This window comes from Notechis scutatus, chromosome 6 (assembly GCF_049901735.1).
Source record: "Notechis scutatus isolate UNSWTSFEM ecotype Mainland chromosome 6, rNotScu1.2, whole genome shotgun sequence".
Classification (NCBI taxonomy): domain Eukaryota; kingdom Metazoa; phylum Chordata; class Lepidosauria; order Squamata; family Elapidae; genus Notechis; species Notechis scutatus.
The window spans coordinates 4,187,519-4,206,188 of NC_142014.1; the positions used below are offsets into that span (position 1 = coordinate 4,187,519).

The window sequence follows — 18,670 nt, forward strand, 5'->3', positions numbered from 1 at the left end:
ACCAACGCCAGCAGATGACATGGCTCCCCAAATCAACAGAGACTGTGGAAACTTCACACTGGACTTCAAGCATCTTGCAGTGTGTGCCTCTCCATTCTTCCTCCAGACTCTGGGTCCTTGGTTTCCAAATGAGATGCAAAAGTTGCTCATCAGAAAAGAGGACTTTGGACCACTGAGCAACAGACTAGTTCTGTTTTTCTTTAGCCCAGGTAAGACACTTCTGACGTTGTTTGTTGTTCAGGAGCGGCTTGACAAGAGGAATACGACATTTGAAGCCCATGTCCAGGATCCGTCTGTGTGTGGTGGCTCTTGATGCACTGCACTGACTCCAGCCTCAGTCCACTCCTTGTGAAAGTCCCCAACACTTTTGAATGGCCTTTTCCTGACAATCCTCTCCAGGCTGCGGTCATCCCTGCTGCTTCTTCCACACTTTTCCCTTCCACATAACTTTCTATTAATGTGCTTTGATTCAGCACTTTGGGAACATCCAACTTCTTTTGCAATTACCTTTTGAGGCTTTCCCTCCTTATGGAGGGTGTCAATGATGGTTTTCTGCACAACTGTCACGTCAGCGGTCTTTCCCAGGATTGTGATTCCTACTGAACCTGACTGAGAGTCCATTTAAAGGCTCAGGAACCCTTTGCAGGTGTTCTGGCTTAATTAGCTGATTAGAGTGGGACACTTTGAGCCTAGAATATTGAACCTTTTCACAATATTCTAATTTTCTGAGATTGTGGATTTGGTTTTTTTTGATAAGCTGTAAGCCATAATCATCTCAAATATGACACATCACGGCTTGAACTATCTTGCTTTGCATGCAATGAGTCTACCTCATATATTAGTTTCACCTTTTAAGTTGCATTACTGAAATAAATGAACTTTGGCACGATATTCTAATTTTTCGAGTTTCACCTGTAGAATGGAATGGAATGGAATAGAATAGAATATAGGAACAGAACGGAACGGAACAGAACAGAATAGGGAATTGAAAGAAGAAGGGATAGAAAGAATATAGAATGGAAGGGGATCGAATATGCAAGGCGGGAGGGAGGGGAAGACAAGAGAAGAATCTTTTGTGGCCAAGTGTGACCCCAGTCCTCCCCCCAAGGCATTTGTCTCCGGGGCAGAAGCTCTCCGCGTGCATGCAAGCAACCAAGAGATCAATCCTGGTCATAAAAGGCAACCCTGGCCAATCCTCGGGTCCAACCAGCCTCCTCTCCAAGTGCCTCCTACAACGCGCGTTCTCCGCCCAGGGAAACGGGGCCCTTTCGGCAAAGCCAAGCGTGGCCTTGGTGCCCGAGCCTCCTGGCCCCTCCGACCCGCCCTTTGCTCCGGATTCACTTCACTTCGCTTCGCTCCTTGCCAGCCGGGCGAGCGTGCTGGGGAAGGGCGCGGCGGCGGCGACGCCTCTCAGGGCCGCCCCGGACACCCGACGCCGACGCCGCCTCCTGAGCAGCTGGGCTGGCCGGCTGGCCTTCTCCGCCTCTTCCTGGTTACACCCGAGCCCGACCAACGGCGTCCGAGAACCGAGGCGGCGGGGCTGAGCGGCAGAAGCGCCCGGCTGGCTGGTCAAGGACGCGCGCCATGGAGCCCCTCGGGAAGAAGCAAGTCAGCGCTCCGCTCCGGCTGGGCATCTTGCTCCGGCACCTGGTCCCCCACGCCGGATTCGTATCCTTCTCCTGCTCACCTGGGACTCTGGGTCGCCTGCCCAGGTACTGTCCTGGCCCCGGGACTGGCCCAGCCCGCGGATTGGAGCTGGCAGCATCAGATAACAGATAATCAGAGTTGGAAGGGACCTTGTAGGTCATCTAGTCCACCACCACCCCGCCCAAGCGGGAGACCCTACACCATCTTAGAGTAAAGTAGCGTAGCATAGAGTAGCGTAGCATAGCATAGCATAGAATTCTGTATTGGCCGAGTGTGATTGGACACCCAAGGAGTTTGTCTTGGTGCAAATGCTCTCAGTGCACATAAAAGAAAAGATACATTCGTCAAGAGTCAAGAATGATCAGGTACAACACTTAACGATAGTCATAGGGTACAATAAGCAATCAAACCATACCAGGAAACAGTCAATATAAATCATAAGGATACAAGTAACAAAGTTACAGTCATACAGTCACAAGTGGGAGGGGATGGGTAATAAGGAAGGATGGGGGGATTTATAATAATAGTAGTGCAGACTTCATAAATAGTTGGACAGTGTTGAGGGAATTATTTGTTTAGCAGAGGGATGGTGTTCAGGAAAAAACTCCTTGTGTCTAGTTCTGGTGTGCAGTGCTCTATAACGTCGTTTTGAGGGAAGGAACTGAAACAGTTTATGTCGGGATGTGAGGGGTCTGTAGATATTTTTCCAGCCCTCTTTTGGATTCATGCAGGATACAGGTCCTCCATGGAAGGCAGGTTGGTACTATTTGTTATTTTTTCTGCAGTCCTAATTACTCTCTGGAGTCTGTGTCTGTCCTGTTGGGCTTCAGAATCAAACCCAGACAGTTATAGAGGTGCAGATGACAGACTTTCTGACAAATGGCAGTCCAATCTCTTCTTGAAGGTCTCAAGTGATGAAGTTCCCACAACTTCTGAAGGCAACTTCTGTTCCATTGGTTGATTGTTCTCACTGTCAGAAAATTCCTCCTTATTTCCAGGTTGAATCTCTCCTTGGTCAGTTTCCATCCATTATTCCTTGTCTGGCCTTCGGGGGCTTTGGAAAATATTATGATCTCCTCTTCTCTGGGGCAGCCCTTCAAATATTGAAAGACTGCTCTTCTGTCTCCCCTGGTCCTTCTCTTCCCTAGATAGCCAGGCACAATTCCAGCAACTGTTCATTGTATGTTTTAGCCTCCAGTCCCCTAATCATCCTGGTTGCTCTTCTCTGTACTTTTTCCAGAGTCTCAACATCTTTTTTATAATGTGGTGACCAAAACTGGAAGCAGTACTCTAGGTGTGGTCTTACTAAAGCTTTATACAGTGGTACGAGTACCTCCCTTAATCTTGATTGTATCTCTCTGTTAATACAATTTAGGATTGCATTAGCTTTTTTGGCTGCTGCACACTGCTGGCTCACATTTAGCTGGTTGTCCACTAAGACTCCAAGATCCCTCTCATAGTTCCTGCTATTGAGCCTGATTTCACCCAGTCTATATGTGTCCTTTGGGTTTTTCTTGCCTAAGTGTAGGACTTTACTTTTCTCTACATTGAATTTTATTTTGTTAGATACAGCCCAGTGTTCTAGTCTGTCAAGATCCATCTGGATCTTGAGCCTATCTTCTTGGGTGTTGGCTATTCCTGCCAACTTAGTATCATCCAAATTTGGTAAGTTCCCCTTCTATTCCCTCATCTAAGTCATTAATGAAGATATTGAAGAGTACTGGGCCTAAGACGGAACTTTGTGGCACCCCCTGCTTACTTCCCTCCATGTAGATTTAGACCCATTAAGGACTACTCGTTGAGTATGGTTTGCCAGCCAGTTGTGAGTCCATCTAGTGGTGGTGCTATCTATTCCACTTATTTCTAGCTTACTAAGAAGTAGGTTGTGGTCTACTTTGTCAAATCCCTTGCTGAAATCTAAATATATTATGTCCACAGTATTTTGCTGGTCTACTAATTTAGTCACTGTGTTGAAGAATAAAATAAGATTGGTTTGGCATGATCTGTTTTTAACAAACCCGTGCTGACTGCTAGTTATTACTTTACTTGTTTCTAGATGTTGGCAGATCTGTTTTTTTCATTATCTTTTCCAGTATCTTCCCGGGTATTGATGTTAGGCTGATCTATAGTTTCCTGGGTCTGTTTTTTCTTCTTCTTTTTTTGAAGATGGGAACCACATCAGCTCTTTTCCAGGTCTCTAGTAGTTCCCCGGTGCTCCAGGATTTTTGAAAGATATGGTGCAGTGGTTCTGAGATGACCTCTGCCAGCTCCTTTAAAACTCTGGGATGTAATCCATCAGGCCCCGGTGATTTGTGTTCATCAAGATCAATAATCAAGGAGCGTGATCTCTGAACTTGGTTGCTTTCCTGGAGGTCTTTAATGACCCAATTACCCATCAAGCTCAGAGAGCACCAAGGACCCCACCAAGCACCCAAACTTGAGCTACAATATTTTCTTTTATTGGAGGAAGAGGTTTTTTTTTTTAGCTTCTTCCTGGCAGGGGACTCCAAAGCCCATCAATCTGGGCTCGTTTTGTGGTCAAGCGGTGAAAGAAGGTTTGACATCATCCCAGCACAGAGCTGACCTTGGTAGATTGTTGTCTCTGGCAGCTGGATCTCAGCCTGGAGAGGCATCAAGTCAACTTCTTCTGGGTTAACCAAAGGGTTACGGTTGGGAGATACCTGGGGTCCCCAATTCTGAAGTTTAGCCTGGGGGATAGAGCAGCTTCCAAGGCAAGGAGCTCAAGACCAGGGCCTTCTATGCTCTGGGTGAGAAACAGCTTCCAACTCCTCCCAACTCTTTAAAGTAAGTTTCATTAAAACTAAGCTCCCCAACTAATTGAAGTAAATGTGCAATAAATGTCCTCGGTTGTTTGTTTTGTTCCTCTGATGTTTCTATTTTATATTTCCTTATGTAGGAAAAAATATTCCACTTGAGCCAAAAATAAATTAAAAAGGTACATGCATAAGGGGCGCCAATCGTGCCTACCCTCCCTGTCCTATTGTCCCCGTTTATTCGTACCTATTTCCTGTATTCTTATTCATGTTTATACTTATACCTATTATCTTGTAAGCGATTGACACATCAAATAAATAAATAAACATTGTCAGCTCCTTCTTTATCCATCGAGCTATTAAATTTCAAACTGGTCCCAGCTTTGAGATAACTTGGGAGGGTGGGATAATTTAATTGGGAAGATTTAAGTTCTTTCTCCTTTATGAGAGCAACTCCTGTGTTCATAAATGTGTTGTCATGTCCCTGGTGGAGACTGATTCTGAGGGAGAGGAGGAACAGCCAACAGGGAGTGGGAGTGTGGCTCCAGAGGTGGTGGAGGAGGCTGGGGAAGGGCAGAGGCCGGCTGAGCAGCCAGAGGAGGATCCAGGCCCATCCCCTCTCCATCCTAGGTCACGCAGGGAGGAGAGGATCAGGGAAAAGCGAGGTCTACTCAAGAGGAGATTACCATGACTCTCCTCGTAGCTTGCAGGTGGGAGTTATGTATATAAGTTCGTAACTGCGGAGTCAGAATTGCTGGAGTCAAAGTTTAATGTTTTCTTTGAAAGAGGTTTATCTTTTCTGGCGTTCTTCCCATGGACTTTTCTCGGTTATTTTCCTGGAGTTTATGATTAGTTATAATAAATATTAGTGCCTAATAAAACAGTGAAGTTAAGTTGAAGGCCTTACCAGACTTTAATATATGTTTTGGGTTTGGGGTTATTTTGAGAGACTCCGGGTCATCACAAGCGTTCTGGGTGTGTTTCCCACGGGGCCTTCCATCAATCTTGTTACATGTTCTGAATTTGATGTCCAGACACCTTTCCCAACTTCAGCCCAGGTTGCTCCTGTGACATGCCCAACGCAGTTCCGGTAAGTAGAACTTGACTCTAATTTTTCTCGGATGAAAACACAGGTTTAAAAGTTTGCTTCCTTCTGCTTCTTTTGTGCATTTAGCAGCATGTTTTATGTGTGGTTCAGTAGTTTTGGATTTGGGTTTGTGAGGTTAATTGCTTATCTTAAACTGGTCTTTCTGTTGGTAAGTAGTCCAGAGTTGAACCAGGGTGGGTTTTGGTTTTTTTTATGAATATGTCTCATTTTCAGAGAATAACACGCCTCTTTGTGCATTTGTGCATTTAGAAGGCATCCAGAAGGTGGGTTTTTTTTTTCAGGAGGCAAATGTACTTCCTTGTTTTTTTCTTTTGAAGACGTTTCGCTTCTCATCCCAGAAGCTTCTTCAGCACTGACAGGATAGTGGGGAATGGCAGAGGCTTCTGGGATGAGAAACGAAGCGTCTTCAAAAGAAGAAGAAGAAGAAGAAAATCCAGTTGCCTCCTGAAAAAAGCACCTTTGGAAGAACCATGACCTGGAGGATGGAGAATCTACACAGATCTTTAGCTAGACAATCTGGGAAGGACACCCTTTGAAGGGTGTGGGAATAAGGAATGGATTTCCAGAGAGGAAAAAATTGCAGACTACAGGAACCATTTGCAACACTCAGGTGACCCTGAGGACACAAAAAAAACCTCCAAGTGGCCTCAACGACACTTTAAAAGGACACAAATAACCAGCTGTCTGCAAGGAGCATAAATCCTTCCAGTTCCCCACCATCCAGTCGGAATCGGAGAAGCTCCTTGGATGAGAAGCGAAACGTCTTCCAAGAAAAACAAAGTCCATTTGCCTCTTAAATTCTGGGCTCGATTGTGGTCATAAATCGAGGACTGGCCTGATCTGGCTCTCCCTCTATAATTTCCCTTCTCCTCTTAAGGGCATCAGTGTTATGTTTCAGCGTTTATGACCTGAAGAGCATCTTGTTTTAGGATTTAATGTATCTTGTTTTCAAGACATTTTGGGAGGACTTGTATTTAATTGCATGGTTCTGTAAAGTATCCCAAGGCTGCAAGTTTTAATTCCACATCAATTTTTAAAAACCCAATATTTCATATTCCCGCAGTTACACCTTGGATAATGATGTCCTAACTCTAGAGCAAAGACAATTCTATGAGGACAATGGATACCTTCTCATCAAAAATCTGGTGGCTGATGAAGATATTGAGCGCTTCAGGTAAAACAAAAGACAGGTATCCTTGCCTGGAAATCATTCAAACCAGCACCTTGAATTGCTCCAAGACAAGGGTCTCAAACTTGACACACCTGAAGACTTGTGGACTTCAGCTCCCAGAATTCCTCAGCTGGCCATGTTGTCTAGGGAATTTTGAGAGTTGAAGCCCATAACTCAAGAATTCTGGAAATTGAAACCCATAAGTCCAAGAATTCTGGGAATTGAAGCCCACAAGTCCAAGAATTCTTGGAGTTGAAATCCACAAGTCCAAGAATTCTGAGAGTTGAACCCCAAAGTCCAAGAATTCTGGGAGTTGAAGCCCACAAGTCCAAGAATTCTGGGAATTGAAGCCCACAAGTCCAAGAATTCTGGCAGTTGAAGCCCACAAGTCCAAGAATTCTGGCAGTTGAAGCCCACAAGTCCAAGAATTCTGGGAATTGAAGCCCACAAGTCCAAGAATTCTGAGTTGAAATCCACAAGTCCAAGAATTCTGAGAGTTGAACCCCAAAGTCCAAGAATTCTGAGTTGAAGCCCACAAGTCCAAGAATTCTGGAAGTTGAAGCCCACAAGTCCAAGAATTCTGGGAGTTGAAGCCCACAAGCCCAAGAATTCTGGGAGTTAAAGCCCACAAGTCCAAGAATTCTGAGAGTTGAAGCCCACAAGTCCAAGAATTCTGGGAGTTGAAGCCCACAAGCCCAAGAATTCTGGGAATTGAAGCCCACAAGTCCAAGAATTCTGGGAGTTCAAGCCCACAAGTCCAAGAATTCTGGGAGTTCAAGCCCACAAACCCAAGAATTCATCTATCATGTCACCCTTAGTCCTTCTCTTTGGCAGCTAGACATACCTAGCTCGCTCGACTGTTCATCATAACGATTTAGCCTCCAATACTCTGGAATAATTCCTGTTTGATTCCCAATGTAAAGTCTTAATGCGGAACGAATGCAAAAGTACATGCCTTTAGAGGAGTTCTGGATGCCAATTTAAAATGCTTTCCCCTCTTCTTTCTTTTTAACTCTGTTTTCAGAGAGGAGTTTGTAAAGATATGCAGAAAGGAGGTAAAAGTGCCTGCAATGACCATCATGAACGACATCACTATTGCCAAGTCTGCACCCGATGAGAATACCGTTTCAAAATTGCAGGATTTCATGTTCAGCGAAGAGCTCTTCAGATACTGCACCTTACCTCAGGTGAAAACAGGACTATCCCAAAATCCTAAGCCAGGAGTCTCCAACCTTAGCAACTTTAAGGCTTGTCGGCTTCAACTCCCAGCATTCCTCCCAGAATTCCTAGGAATAATAATAATATGTAATAATAGATGTAATAATAATAATAATCTTTCATCATACATATCCCTAATCTTTTATCTTCTAATTTCTCCCTCTTTTATCCAACCACTGATCAAAATTCTGTTTCTTCCTCGTCTTTTATTTTTAATGTCAATCTATCCACTTCTGCACAGTCTAATCTTTCTCTAATTATATTTTCATCCGGTGAGTATCCTCATTATTCCAATATTGTGCAAATACAGTTCTTGCTGCTGTCAGCCCATGTAATTTTCAATCCCTTTATTATAGTTTCCTGGCATCATGTTATACCTTATATAAACCAAACAAAAATGTTTTGTTACGCCTAACCAAAATAGTTCTGGTTTTTGGTCTATGTGTTGCTGTGTCATATTTTGTTCCTGTGTGGATGTATCCTACCTCTCCACACTTTATGTCGGGCTGCCATAAAAACGAAGCAGGGCTGAAGTGCCGTGATGGCAGATCGGACAATATTGCTGGCTATTTTCCTATCGCTTTCCCTTTTTTAATCATACGGTCCTCAGGATCTGTGGCGGGTTTAAATATCTCTTTCTTTTCTGAGCTGGTTTTCTTTCCTTTAGATCGTAAAATACGTCGAATGCTTCACCGGCCCCGACATCATGGCTATGCACACCATGTTGATCAATAAACCCCCCGATACAGGTGAGACCCCTACGAACTAAATCGAGACTTAAAAAGAGCTGCTTCTGTTTGCGTATGTGAATTGCATCTCGGGGGTGGGGGAGAAAAAAATGCATTTTTCTTTTTTGACGTGAACAGCCGGAAAAAGAGCTGATTGCAAAGTGGATAAACCCCCAATCAGAATAGAAGCTGGAAGGGACCCTGGAGGACTTCTAGTCCAACCCCTTGCTCCATCAGGAACCTTCTACTGTTTCAGACAGAGGGCTGTCCAGTCTCTTCTTAAAAACCTTCTTTTTTTTGTAAGTAAGTAAGTAAGGGAAGGAAGGAAGGAAAGGAAGGAAGGAAGGGAAGGAAGGGAGGAAGGAAAGGAAGGAAGGAAGGAAAGGAAGGGAAGGGAAGGAAGGAAAGAAGGGAAGGAAGGAAGGAAGGAAAGAAGGAAAGGAAGGAAGGAAGGAAGGAAGGAAGGAAAGGAAGGAAAGGAAGGAAGGAAGGAAGGAAGGAAGGAAGGAAGGAAAGGAAGGAAGGGAAGGAAGGAAGGAAGGAAGGAAGGAAAGGAAAGGAAGGAAGGAAGGAAAGGAAGGAAGGAAGGAAGGAAAGAAGGAAGGAAGGAAGGAAAGGAAGGAAGGAAGGAAGGAACGAAGCGAAGGAAAGGAAGGAAGGAAGGAAAGAAGGAAGGAATAAAAGAGTTGGAAGGGACCTTGGAGGTCTTCCAGTCCGACCCACACAGTCCTCCTCCTCCTCTCTGCAAACCTCCCTCCCTTCCTAACACTGATAACATTCCCTCCCTGGGTCATGAAACGTCTGCAAGAAAACCACCCAGCCCAGAGAGCACCAGGAGCCCCTCACGTCAACCCCAAGCTGGCAATAATTCCCCTTTATTACTCGTGTCAATCCCTCTCCCTGAGACCGAGGGAATTCTGCTTCCTTCCAGGCAAGAAAACCTCTCGCCATCCATTGCATCAGGATCTCCATTACTTCCCCTTCCGGCCTGCCGACCGAATCGTCTGCGCCTGGACCGCAATGGAAAAGGTGGACCGGTCAAACGGATGCCTAGTTGTGTTGCCAGGGACTCACAAGGGCTGCCTGAAGGAGCACAAGTACCCGGAGTGGGAGGTAAACGACGGAGAGGCCTGCATGTGTCCAATGAATGAATGAATGAATGAATGAATGAATGAATGAATGACTTCTTTATTGGCCAAGTGTGATGGGACCCCCAAGGAATTCATCTTGGAACAAACCCTTTCAAGGTTGCGAAAGGCTGCCAAGAACCAAACACTAAGTGCAGATAAATATCCAAAGCCAGAAGTTAATAAAACAAACTGAAGTAAGCAGGGCTTCAATGCGGACTCTAAATAGAAAGAAGTTCTTTGCTTCCTGCAAAGAAGACAACCCCAAAGGCTGGCTTTTATCCCTTATGGGAGGGGCCATTACCTTCCAGACTTACTCCAGAATCACCTGTGCTGCTGCAGCTGCTCTTTCCTTCAAGCAGGCCTGCGTGCACGCGCGCTAGGCACAGGCTCTTCGGGTTGCTCTTCCTCATTGCTCTCCGAGACCTCAGCCGTCCGCACCTGCTGCTGGCGAAACACAACAGTGGGAGGGGATGAGCAATAAGGAGTGATGAGAAGATTAACAGTAATAGTAATGCAGACTTTGTAAATAGTTGAACAGTATTGAGGGGATTATTTGTTTAGCGGAGTGATGGCATTCAGGGAAAAACTCCCCTTGTGTCTAGTTGTTCTGGTGTGCAGGGCTCTATAGCGTCATTTTGAGGGAAGGAGTTGAAACAGTTTATGTCTGGGATGTGAGGGGTCTGTAGATATTTTCACAGCCCTCTTTTGGACTCAGGATACAGGTCCTCCATGGAAGGCAGGTAGGTAGCCATTGTCTTTTCTGCAGTCCTAATCACTCTCTGGAGTCTGTGTCTGTCCTGTTGGGTTGCAGAACCGAACCAGACAGTGATAGAGGTCCAACGGAGAAAAATGATTGCCGTCAAAAAGTTAGGGTACAGGCAGTCCTTGACTTATGACCAATCAAATCACTTAGCGACCAAGCTAAAAAATCCAGGAAGTTGCCACCTGGATTTGAAGTTATGACGGTCACCCCACCCACTGCAGTTATGCGACTGCCCTCCGGATGTTTGGCCACATGGCTACATTTACAGTCGTACGACCCTGTTTTATGACGGTTTCGCCAGAAAGCAGATTCCAGGTTTGGGCAAAAGTGTGTTCAGAGGGAAGGGTCGCTTCTCACTTATGACAAGGGGTTTTGCTTAAGTACCAATGCAAAAAATGCTGCGTGAATGACCCATCTTGTGACCATCACAGGCAAGCTTCCTTACGGTTGTAACTGAAGGACTGTCTCAAAGACTAATACAGGCAGTGCTCGATGTACAACCACCAATGAGCCCAACGCTTCTGCTGTTAAGTGAGACATTGGTTAAATGAGTTTTCCTCCGTTTTACGATCTTTCTTGCCCCAGTTGTTAAATGAATCCCTGCCATTGTTAAGTGAGTAACACAGTTGTTCCTCTGCTGATTTTGCTTGTCAGAAGGTCACAAAAGGGGATCACGGGACCCATGGGAAACTGCGACCGTCATAACTATGAGTCAGCTGCCAAGCGCCTGAATTTTGACCCCGTGACCCTGGGGCTTACACAGGTCGTAAATGTGAGAAACGACCCTGGGTCCCTTTTTCCCTTGCCGTTGTAACTTCCAAACGGTCACTAAATGAACTCTTGTAAGACGGGGTCTAAGTGCTCCATATATTTTCAGAGTTTCTCAACTTGGCAATTGTAAAATGTGTGTGTGGACTTCAACTCCCAGAATTCATGCTGGCTGGGAGTATTCTGGGAGTTGAAGTCCACTTATCTCAAAGTTGCCAAGGTTGACTCACCCTGATGTAGGTGGCCAAGAGGTGGTAGATCTTCCTTCTCCAAAACACAACCTCCTCTTCCTCCTCCTCCTCCTCCTCCTCCTCCTCCCCCCACTTCCAGCACTGATGACGTTCCCTAGTTGGGTCATGAAACGTCTGCAAGGAAACCACCCAGCTCAGGGAGCACCAAGGACCCCTTCATTTCTACCCTGAGCCCCAAATATTCTCCCTAATTTGGCCTGTCGGCATCTCTCCGGAAGGCCAGAAGGTAATTTCTACTTTGCTTTTTTTTCCTCCCCCCAGGGGGGTGTAAACAAGATGTACCACGGGATCTATGACTATGACAAGAGTCTTCCCAGGGTCCACGTCCCCATGGAGAAAGGAGACACCCTCTTCTTCCACCCCCTGCTCATTCACGGTTCCGGAAGGAACAGGACAGAAGGGTTTCGGAAGGTAATCGGGTCACAGCCTGGGAGGCCGAAGGTCTTTCCTGCTTGATCCAAATCCAGGACTCTCTGTGTGCTACCTGAACATTTGGCTCTCCTCTCTCTGGATGGGTTTGGTTCAGAAGGCTTGGAACGTGGCCGATTAGGATTTCTTAGTTAAAATACAAAATGGCGTAACTTCACTCTCCCTCCCTCCTCTCCCACTGCCCCCTCTTTCCCCCCTCCCTCTTTCCCTGTCTTTTCTCCTCCCTCTCTCTTCCTCCCTCTTCCTCTCTCCCTCCCTCCCGCCATCTCTCCCTCCCTCCCTTTCCCTCCCTGTCTCTTCCTCCCTCTCCTCCCCTTTCCCTCCCTCCCTCCATCTCCCCCTCTCTCTCCCTCTTTCTTTCTCCCTCTCCCCCTCCATCTCTCCCTCTCTTCCTCCTACCCCTCTTTCTCTCCCTCTCTCTCTCTCTCTCCTTCCCTCTGTCTTTTAATGCAGGCTATTAGTTGCCATTATGCCAGTAGCGATTGCTACTATATTGACGTCAAAGGGACCAGCCAGGAATTTCTGGAGAAGGAATTGGAAGAGATTGTCAGGCAGAGGTATAATATGGCTGAGGTGGATTTCAAAGTAAGTATGTTGTTTCTCCCCCCGCCCTTTTACTTCTTCTGTCACCATGTTCAAAAGCATTGGGCCCCCGTTGCTTCTCTTTCCTATAACTGTACCTTCGTTTGGAGGCTAGTAGTACAGCCAGTCCTCAACTTATGACCACAGCTGGGACTAGGATTTCCATTGCTAAACAAGGAAGTGGTTAAACGTGCCTGTGTCAGGGAATTTTTCATGGAATTGTTGGAACCTACAGCAGCTCCCCCCAAACCTCTGGTGGTCCAGGGTGAGACCCATTACGAAATAAAGAAAATTCCTCGATTCTAGATTACACCGAGGACGATTACAATATTGGTGCTATGGAAAGGCTACTTCAGATTTGGGATAATGTCAGCGTTCCAGGAAACCTCCATTCCAGCCAATAACTCCGACTTCCTCTCAAAAGTTCCTTTTATTTGGATGGTAACTGGCACATCTGTGGAATCCCGACTCTGAAAGTTCTGGGCTTCCTTGCAATAATTAAAAACTACAAAATCCATCCCCTGCACCCATCAATCACATCACATGCCCCAACCACCACCCGTCCCAAAGTAAGACTTCCTTTTTTTTTCAATTTAGTAAATTTTATTTAGTTTTCAAAATTTAAAAACGTAAAATAAAACTTTATACATCCTTATATCAATGTCAAGACATCTTTTACATTTCCTTATCATCTTTCTATATACACATTTCTTTCATTATACAATTTCAACTTAATGTATAAACAAATATTGATAAATATGAATATAGATATAAGTATTTACATATTCTTATTCTTTACCTAATTGCCATTTTGATTTCTTTTTTTTTTTAACAAATTTTATTCAGTTTTTCACATTAAAAACAAAAATCTCTTTTTAGTGGACAACGTATTTCCGGGTCATCACCTTTACATACAAATATGACAGCAATTATACATTCATATATGCATACTTAATTCTATTATTACCTTTTCCATTCTGAATTTTCAGTAAGGAGAGAAACAAACACATTAATTCTAGCCTCTTTCATTAGTCTCAATCGAAACCCATGTTTACTTTCCTTCTTTCTTCTTTCAATTTTCTAAAGTTCTCAATTATTCCAGCCCAGGGTCCATACCAAAAACATCAATCAATCCCACAGTCAGTCTTTCCTTGCTTTTTTCTTTATTCTGGTTCTGCTTTCACTTTCTAAGATTCTTACTTTGTTTCAATATTTCTTTAGTGTTATATCCACACAAGTTCATTCAGAAACAGGATGCTTTCCCTTTTGTTTGAGCACAAGTTTTTGTCAAAAGGTGGCACTCTCCATTATACAAAGTCTTCACCTTTTTCCCCTATTTTTTGTTTGGGGTTTTTCGAACTTCAATATTCCAACACAGTCCAGTCTCCAATTTGTAAACTTTACTATTATTATTTTTTGACAATCTTAAGTCCAGCCTTATTTTATGCCTGTTTATTCCCAAAATATTTTAGTCCAATTTAGTTAACTCTTTAGTTCCAGCTTCTTCCTTTCCCAGTTCGAAGCCCCGCTTAGCTGTCAAAAATATTTTCTTTTCTTTTTTCCCTGTCCCTTTGTAATTTTGCCGCTCACTTTTCTTTTCTTAAAAATTCCACGTTACCTTAATCCCAGGGTACTTTTGTTGTATTGCCCAATTGTCCGAGTTCATATGTTATCCACCTCTTTCTTCCTTCCTGCACAAATCTTAATCCAGCTGAGTCCTCCTCTTTGGGGTGGCCATTTTAAACCACCGCTGCAGTCGTCTTCAGGAGGGGGGGAAAGACCAATCCCAGGAGGGGAGATGCGGCTCCCCTCAACCTGGCTTGCGGCTTCCCTTTACTCCGCTGCCCCTCCAAGGCAGCTTCAGCCCCTAATCGTAATGATCAGGGCTCTCCAACGAAAGAGCACCGACTATAGGCGCAGAGAGTCACAATCTACGGTCCGTCAATGAGGAGGCTCCGCCTTCTTCCTCCCATTTTGATTTCTTTTTATTCTTAAACCATTCATACCAGGCATCCCAGACATTATAATAAATTGACTCTTCTTTGTCTTTTAATTTGATTGTTAATCTGTCCATCTCTGCACAGTCTAAATTTTTTTATAACAACACCCGCTGGTGGTACAATTTCTTGCTTCCAGAATTGTGCATAGGAAATTCTAACAGCTGTTAAAATATGTAGTAGCATGATGTATTTAGCTTTTTTATTATGTTTTTCCATTATTATGGCTAATAGGAATAGTTCTGGTTTGGATTCAATTTTCTGTTTTATTATTTCTTCTAACCACAATCCTTTTCACTTATGGGCAACACTACCTGACCTTGAATCAGAAAAACAAATTATTATGTCTAACTAGATATACTCCAATGCATTCCCCCCTCCCACTTTCTCAGACTCAGTGGTGGCAGCGTGGGAACATCGGACCTCAATATGGCTTCCAGAGCTGACATCCTGACTTGATGGCCTTTCTGCCCACAGCCTGATATAAGCAAATTGTTTGCCATCGTTAAGTGAATCTGGCTTCCCCCGGGGAAACACTGCGACCATCATAAATACGAGTCAGTTGCCGAGCACCTGAATGTTGATCATGTGACCCGGGGGGGGGGGGGCTTACAACAGTCGTTAAGCGTGAAAAAACCGATCCCAAGTTGCTTTTTTCAGCACCGTTGTCAATTCCAACGGTCACTAAATGAACAGTTGTTAAGTGGAGGACTACCTGCATCGCGTTCCCGGACGTTGAAAAATCTTGCAGGTTCCTTCCAGGCATTAACTAAACTCCACCTGTTTATACCTTCACGGGTGAATCTGGATTAAAATCTCATGATTTCTGTTTTGTTTCTCAGTACGTTTCGATGATGCGGGGTCGACTTGTTAAAGGGGAGAGAAAAAATCTTTAAAACACTGCTCGGATCCATTCTCCAGTCAGCGAAAAAACCTCGGAGAAATCAGCATTTATTTTTCTCTTACTTTTTGGTGGGGGAAGGACTGTTATTTCAGACCACTGGGAAGGCTGTTTGCATCTGGAAAGCAATTCAATGCTGCAATTCTAGGCACATAACTGGTTAGTTACAATGAATTACGGTGAACTTTAGTTCTGAGCAGAAAAAGAAAGAATGGTTAGAATTTAAGCTGCAATTCTATGCAAACTTTTACTTAGATTGTGCCTTTGTCAATTAGATTCAAAGAATTTAATCTGCTGTCCTAGTTTGTTTAATGATAAGAAACCTTCAGCTGACCTCAGATGGACTTAGAACTATACGTGCATAGAATTATATTTTCAATTTAACAACTGTAACTGACGTATTTAAGTAATTTTAAGTAAATTGAATTTTTGCAGTATTTGGAAAAACCTCAATATCTCTTTAAACAGTGCCTCGTTTCTCGGAACTGGAGTGATGTTAGATTTTTATTTGCAAGAAAATCTTCTTTATTTTAATGGCAATATCATAGTTTTTCACCAGAGTGCAGAGTTTTAGATGGTTAAGAGTTGGAATGAGCTGTTTTATTTGAGAAGAATATCGTGGACTGCAAAAGATAGAAGAAGAATCAAGCAATGATTGAAAGAAGATTTCCAGTTTCTGTGTGTGAGCTCTTTCTTATATTAGAAGAAAGACAGCTAGAAGATGACATGAAAAATGGATTCGTTTTTTCCCCTCTTCTTGTCTAGTTCCTCCTCAGATAAAGTTTCTGAAATATTTCTTCCAAGGGAGACTTTTAAGAGGAGGAGCAAGGAAAATCTTGCCCTAACCACTGAAGAGATATAATTGTGATGCCAAAATAAAAACAATAAAGGACAAACATGGTTTCCCTGTTTTGAATAATCTTACTTTGCTTGTCATAAATAAGCAAAAAGTATCATTGAATCAATCTATTTGATAGCTGCAGGATTTTGAACATCTTTGGAAGTCAAGCTAACCAGGGTGAGGGCTAGATTTTGACAGTTGCCATCTTGTGACCGAGTAGTATAGAAAATTGGTGAAATGGAGATCAGTCATTCATCCCAATCCCCCTTGAGAGAGAAATCAATCTCCCAAGAGATAAACAAAAGCCAGCTGATACAGCATTTTACTAGCTGCAATAGCCTGTACAGTATTAGACCACAAGGTGGCAGTGGTCTGCTAAAAGTTGAAAAGCTTTCTGCCCAAACTACTAATTATTCCTCTGAAAGAATTCCAACTATTGTGGGTTACATGACAGAATCTAAAAAAGAAAAATACATCAGGTGCCCATAATATTGTACCGTCTGTTGAGAATGAAAGAAAATGAGACTTTGTACCACATAGGAAAAAATAATAATAATTAAAACGCAGCTGAAATCCCTGACTCTTTGCAGTTTACGTATTTCTAGAGAAATCCAAAGTATCCTGAAGCAATTTCCTGACATTTTTTTGACTTCTTCAAGAGTTTCACCATTAATTCTAGGTGGTTGGATGATGGAAACCCCTTTATTTATCCAGCTTCTCCCTGTGTTAAAATTACCAAGCCATTTTTACATGCAGCAGGGATAATCTGAACCTGTGCGAGACAAGGATCTGTTTCTCACTCGTAGGAGGTGTGCATTGCGAGTCTGAGCCTTTGTGTGTATAGTTCAGAAGAACTATTCATGAGGTGTGTTGTTTCTTTTGCTGGAAGAAAACTATTCAGCTGTAGGCAACACAGGTTCGATCCCTTAGACTTATCTACCACTTCATAGTGCTTCACAGGCCTCTCTAAGCAGTTTACAGAGTCAGCCTCTCGCCCCCAAACAATCAGGGTCCTCATTTTACCCACGGAAGGATGGAAGGCTGAGTCAACCTGGAGTCAGTCAGGATTGAACTTCTGGGTGCAGGCAGAGAAACCTTGCAATACTGCATTCTAATCACTACGCCATCGGGAAGGAGATTAAGAAAGAGAATAAGAGGAAGGAAGGGAGGGAGGGAGGGAGAAAGGAAGGAAAATAGCAATAGCTCTTAGACTTATCTACCACTTCACGGTGCTTTACAACCTTCTCTAAGTGGTTTACAGAGTCAGCCTCTCGCCCCCAACAATCTGGCTCCTCATTTTACCCACCTCGGAAGGACAGAAGGCTGAGTCATCCTGAAGCCTGGTGAGATTTGAACTGCCAAATTACAGGCAGCCGGCAGTCAGCAGAAGTAGCCTGCAGTACTGCACTCTCACCACTGTGCCACGTGAATAAGGTCTGGAAAAGCAGGGATATTGACATAAATGCACGAAGCGGGCTAGGAAGGAGCAATACTAGGAACCAGCTTTCGTGAGCTGCAACGTTGAAGGAAAGGGACTTCCAGGTGACTTCAAGTCACTTTCAGTGAGCGCAGAACATTGAGTGTTCCCCCCCAACTCCCCCCACCCGAGACACACCAGGGACATTTTGTCACAAAAGCACAAAAAGGACAAAGGTATATTTAAGCCACAAACTCACCATTCACCGGCTCTAATCATTCCTCAGTCAGGAGCACAGTGGCTTCTTGTTTTCCGTGCTATCTCCAAATTCCATCACCTGCCAGCCGGCAACCGGGGAGTGTTGAACCATCACAGCAATTTTAACTCACCTGTACAGCAGCACCTGAGCTGGAAAAAAAATCTCTTTTTCTAACCTTGGTTCTTCTTGGGACACGTCTCCCTTGCTTTGGGGGGGCCCTCCAGAATGGGGAGGGGGACAGTTATCCTCAACCGATGAGCACAAGTGAACCCCAAATTTTGTGTTCTTCAGTGAGAGGTTGGCTAAGTGAGTTTTGACCCCTGTTTTTCTTACCAACTTTCTTGCCATGGCTGTTAACTGAATCCCCACAGATGTTAAGATGGGCACACAGTCCTTAAGTGAATCTGGTTTCCCCTTTCTGACTTTACGTGTCAGAATGTCGCTAAAGGGAGGTCATAAATAGGGACCAGTTATCCAACATCTGATTTAAAAAAACTTATTTATACATTTTCTCTTTACATACATAAGTGTTTTGTGAACAGTGTTTTGTCTGGATCGATTTGCTTACATAATAGTACTTTTCCAGTTCCTAATTTATATCTCTATTATCCAACCATTGGTAAAACTAGTCCCACTAGAAGATACTAGTGTATCTTCTTTTTTTCTACTGTACAAAAGCTGGCTCC

General features: G+C 43.9%; 1 protein-coding gene across 2 annotated transcripts; it reads left to right on the plus strand.

Moving 5' to 3' along the window:
• The first annotated feature begins 1,351 nt into the window (after positions 1-1,351).
• Positions 1,352-16,367, plus strand: LOC148130097 (phytanoyl-CoA dioxygenase, peroxisomal-like). Of its 2 annotated transcripts, none has more exons than XM_087969218.1 (9): positions 1,352-1,668; positions 5,456-5,511; positions 6,593-6,703; positions 7,725-7,887; positions 8,586-8,667; positions 9,578-9,759; positions 11,820-11,969; positions 12,441-12,572; positions 15,409-16,367. In XM_087969218.1, the coding sequence occupies exons 1-9, from the start codon at positions 1,585-1,587 to the stop codon at positions 15,460-15,462; spliced, it is 1,014 nt and encodes a 337-aa protein (XP_087825344.1). In that variant the 5' UTR covers positions 1,352-1,584; the 3' UTR covers positions 15,463-16,367. The 2 variants fall into 2 exon arrangements, with proteins under 2 accessions (XP_087825344.1, XP_087825345.1); XM_087969219.1 differs by having other exon boundaries at positions 1,487-1,653.
• Positions 16,368-18,670: the final 2,303 nt, after the last annotated feature.